Source organism: Wasmannia auropunctata, unplaced genomic scaffold, assembly GCF_000956235.1.
Source record: "Wasmannia auropunctata unplaced genomic scaffold, wasmannia.A_1.0 LD336053.1, whole genome shotgun sequence".
Lineage (NCBI taxonomy): Eukaryota > Metazoa > Arthropoda > Insecta > Hymenoptera > Formicidae > Wasmannia > Wasmannia auropunctata.
The window spans coordinates 4403398-4408130 of record NW_012026837.1 but is presented as its reverse complement, the minus strand read 5'-3'; the positions used below and the strand labels follow the sequence as shown (position 1 = coordinate 4408130).

General features: G+C 27.7%; 1 protein-coding gene across 1 annotated transcript in view; it reads right to left on the bottom strand.

Annotated features, from left to right (window-relative positions):
- Positions 1-1198: 1198 nt before the first annotated feature.
- LOC105451171 overlaps positions 1199-4733 on the bottom strand; it is a 4926-nt gene continuing 1391 nt past the window's right edge. The window contains exons 2-7 of the mRNA XM_011691453.1: positions 3742-3849; positions 3211-3348; positions 2762-2857; positions 2051-2173; positions 1782-1898; positions 1199-1534 (exon numbers count right to left, since the gene is read on the bottom strand). Coding sequence (XP_011689755.1) covers positions 1522-1534; positions 1782-1898; positions 2051-2173; positions 2762-2857; positions 3211-3348; positions 3742-3815 — 561 coding nt within the window. The 5' untranslated portion in view covers positions 3816-3849 and the 3' untranslated portion in view covers positions 1199-1521. The remainder of the gene's footprint in view (positions 1535-1781; positions 1899-2050; positions 2174-2761; positions 2858-3210; positions 3349-3741; positions 3850-4733) is intronic.

Genomic DNA, 4733 nt, shown 5'->3' with positions numbered 1-4733 from the left:
AAAATCTTGCAAAAAACAAAGTCTACTTTGGAACCTGATAACTCAGCTCCTAGGCAAGCTAGAACAATTTTCTTTATGCCATTTTAAAGGGAATATTTTCGGCTTTAAAACTAATGTGGTGATGTTTCTCGCCTCGTTGTTGCTTTGCCTATGAAAGGCTGCAATGTCATAACATTTTTAAGACTCAAACACTCTCTGCTTTTGGTTTTTGTGAAAAAAATAGTTTATTGGGACGACAAATCTCATTTAGGCCATTTTAAAGTAGAGGCCTTTAAAACGCGCTAAGGAACAATGTTCTGCGATTCCTAGAAGCCGAGATATTGGTTTCTGAAAATCGACAAAATTTGCAGTTTTTAAAGTGCTCCCCTAATTTTTTTGCGTAGTGTAGTATGGATCTCTTTTGGAGATCTATTTAACTTCCATCATAGACGTGGATATTGTATGGAGCTATGGAGGCTATATGGACGTCTAAGGGAGGTTTTGTTTCGTGTGGGATATTACGCGATATTTAGAGGAAATGTCCATTTTTGTTAAGTGTTAAAAAAATAATTCTAAAGTTAAAGTTGTATTTCTAATTAATACAATTTTTCATAGGTCTTTTTTTAAATTTTGATTTAAACATGTATACTTACTTTTCAATCATTCAGTGAAAACTGTTTAGATTTTTTTTAATTCATATATAAAATTATAAAAGGACTTTTCCTCAATTTCCCATACACTTTTTCTATTATTGTAAATACTCAGGCAGAAATGATCGGTCCATAGACGATAATTCGACATCTATAGATATCGAATCGAGATCTATGGATCGATCATTTCTACCTGGGTTTACTTATTTTTATTTTCATACCTATACTATAATATTTTCATTTTGTGTATGTATTTTACATTTTGTGTGTACATTTTGTAGTACATTTTGTGTACTATCAATAAATGTTTTTATTGGATTAAGTACAATAGTATATTATTAATTTTTTTCCATTAAATATTAAAAATATAATATCACTATAATAAATGTTTTTATTGGATTAAGTACAATAGTATATTATTAATTTTTTTCCATTAAATATTAAAAATATAATATCACTCATTATAAGTAAATTTAATACAAAAGAATAAATAAGGATCTGAAGAAAGAATAATAAAAAAAAAATAAAAAATACATTTGCCCAATTATTAAAATTGAAATATAATATTACAATAATTTTACAATATTACACAATAAAGATAATAACTTTGATTCACGAATTTTTACTATGTCAAATATGTAATAGTTGTTAAGGTGAAGTTAGTTTTAAATTTTACTATGTTGTGTTGCGTAATTAATCTATAGAGATATGATGGTCCACTGCAATAACACAATTTTAAAAAATAGTAAAATATGATTCAAAATGTTATTAAAACTTAATATAAAATTTTCTCCGTATGTGTACTGTGGAATCAAGAGCGGGACGCCGGAATAAGCGGGCGACATGCCGCATGCGGGAGACACTGCGCAATCTCCAAATTTTTTTTAAACATTTAAGGATTTCCCCTAAAACAAATATTATAAAAACTAAAACTATATACAACTATATACAAAAATAATAATAAAGCATTTTTAAAATATTTAAATATATATAAAAAATATTTAAAAAAAAAACGTAATCGAGAAAGGCGGAATAAGAGAAGAAGGGGTGACTTTTTTGTCTCCAGGGCGCCTTAATTCCTCGGCCCGGCTCTATGTGGAATGTGCGATTTTTGAATAATTACTTTTAAAAGATTGTCTTACTCATACTTACTCGTTTGTCATTCTTAAAATTATATTACGAAAGCGTGTTTCTATTTCTTCTAATTGCAATGTTTCTCTATATAGTGCATCCACTGTTTGACTGCCTGCTTGTTTGCCTTCGAAAAATCTATAAGGATTTGTAAGACTGCTTAATAATGAGTTTAACTTATTTTATATTAATAATTATTCTTCAAAAGTTGATATTTAATTTTCAGATTCGTTTATAGTCTAATTTATAAAAAATGTGAATAATTAGTTATTAGAAGCTGTTATACATACTTTTCCATTAACATTTTTTGTATCTTTGTGCTTAGATCTATTATTGTTATTGGATATTTCGACATTTCTCTTGGTAGTATCACACTAGATTCTTCAAACATTTGTTGGTCTTCGATACTCAATCTGCACACATTAAAAATTATTTGTTTACGTTTTTGATTATGTACGCACAATACTAGTATATGCTAGTATATTGAATACCCTATGCTTTAATACAATTTTAAAATGTATAAAACAGATTACAAAAAATATTAATTAAGATAATATAGATAATATAAATAATAAAAATAGAAATTTTCTTAAAAACATAAAAAAATGTCACAAAATATGCCGCGTATTTATTTCTCTCTTTAATAAAAATAATAATTCAATCGTAAATATAAATCAATTTTGTTGAGTGATATCCATATAATGGCACTTGGTATCACGTTTCCAAGAAGATAAATTTACTTTAATTTACATTAGAGAATATTAGTCTTAAGATTTAATTTCATTAATAAAAATCTTTATTTACGTAATGCAATTAAAACGAATACTTGTTTTTTTTAATCTTTTGTTGATTGATTGTGAGTTGATCATCTGATGTTGTCGAAATATTAAGAACAAATATAAATCCAAGAATTTAAAACTATATACAAATCGTTTACCCCAGAATATTAGTCAGGATTTCTGAATAATTACTTTTTAGAAACTTGTCTCACTCAAACTTACCCAAATTTTTGTATTCTTGAAAATAAATCATTAAGACCTTTTATTATTTCTTGCAATTCCAAACTTGCAAATGATAGTTGTTCTTCATGTAATTGACTATAAAAATCCGTAAAATTGTGAGTTAACTGGCTTTATATTAAGGGTTATGCTTGATGGCCGTAATAAATATCATACAATCATTTAAATTTGTAATTTGCTATGCTTTTGTTACGAAAATTTTTAAAAATTGTAAAACTACGAAAGCTTAAATATTCTGTGATTGATTAGTTCATAAATTTAAAATAGTTAATAAATATTTATGTTTTTTTGTAACATGATACAAATTATTCTTGTATACATTATAATATTGTATATAATAAAATTTGATGTTAAAATTCTTAGATTCGTTTATGATTTAATGTATAAGAAATGTGAATAATTACTTATTCGAAGATATCTGTCTTACTTACGTAGAATTTTTTAAAATTTCACTCATATCTAAACTTAGGCGCGTTATTTTTGTCATAAATTCCACAACATCATTTCGTTCATCTATCATCCATAATATCCTTTCATGGTATGTAAAGGCTTCTATGGGATTACGCAAACTGTAAGATTCCGTTTAGTAGTCAATTAACTTTTGGTTTATAGGTATTTTATAGATATGTGCACACAATAAAAATTGTACGATTTTACGATTTTCATTATGTTCGCACAATGCTAATCAAATACTTTATGTTTTAATACAATTTTAATAAAAAAGATTGTAAAAAAATTTAATTAAGATAATATAGATAATATGAATAATAAATAAAATTTCTCTTAAAAACATAAAAAATATGCCATGTATTTATTTCTCTCTTTAACGAAAATAATAATTCAATCATGAATATAAATAAATTTTGTTAAATTATTGGTAAGATTTACTTTAATTAATATTAAAGAAAATTTAATATTTAATTTCTTTATATAGTATCACCAAAAAGAAAAATATAATATACATTGATTCTTCATCCTGATATTCGTTTTCCATCTTTCGTTTAGATAGTGGGGTGCTATGGAGATTTTTTTTCATTCAACTCGAAGAACTCGGAGTGTCCAACACAGACCTGTATTAATAATCACTGTGTGAATGAAGAAAGAATTGAGAATGCGCGATAGAATAGTCAATATTTAGAACGTTATAATCGTATATATAGGGTGTCCGCTACTTAATGATACAGCGCTCGTGGGCAGGTAGAGTGGACCAACTAAACAAAAAAGTCATCTATCATTTTGCGATATTTGCAACAGTTTTCGAGATATTAATATATAAATCCTGTCGAATCTGAATGCGCGGCGAGATACACCCGTCCACCGCGGGCCGCTCGCTGGAAGGTGAGTCGCAGTATTGATAAGCGTGCAATAAATATATTAATATCTCGAAAATTATTGCGAATATAACAAAATGATAGAGGACTTTTTTATTCAGTTTGGTTCACTCTACCTGCCTACGAGCGTTTTACCATTGAGTAGCGAACACCCTGTATGTATATTGTCCAAGGAGTCTAATCCATTTTCATAGTCATATCATTCAGAAGTACATCGCTGGATCGTTTACACAGGATTATTTACATTGGAAATGCTCGGTATAGGAATTTAGTAAAACAATGATTTTGTCGAAAATCACTGTCGAAAAGAGTAGAATAAAGCTTTTCTTCGCTTGGATGGAAAAGCAGCTTAAGGGGTTACACCACCTTGACCGCCTAAAAATCAATCGGTAACTTTGGGAATTTTTTTTAGGAAAACAATAAAAGTAACAAAAATTCGTTTTAAGGTTTTAATAATACAAGTCTTTAGAAGTAAAAAATATTTTTTTTATTTATTTTTTTAACAAAATTGGCGACGCTGAAGCCAATTTACTAAACGTCGTTTTGTCAAATCGGCATTGCGGGGATCTGACCATTCGATTAAACCTGGAGCAAAAAAGATCGGAAGAGCACACGTCTGAACT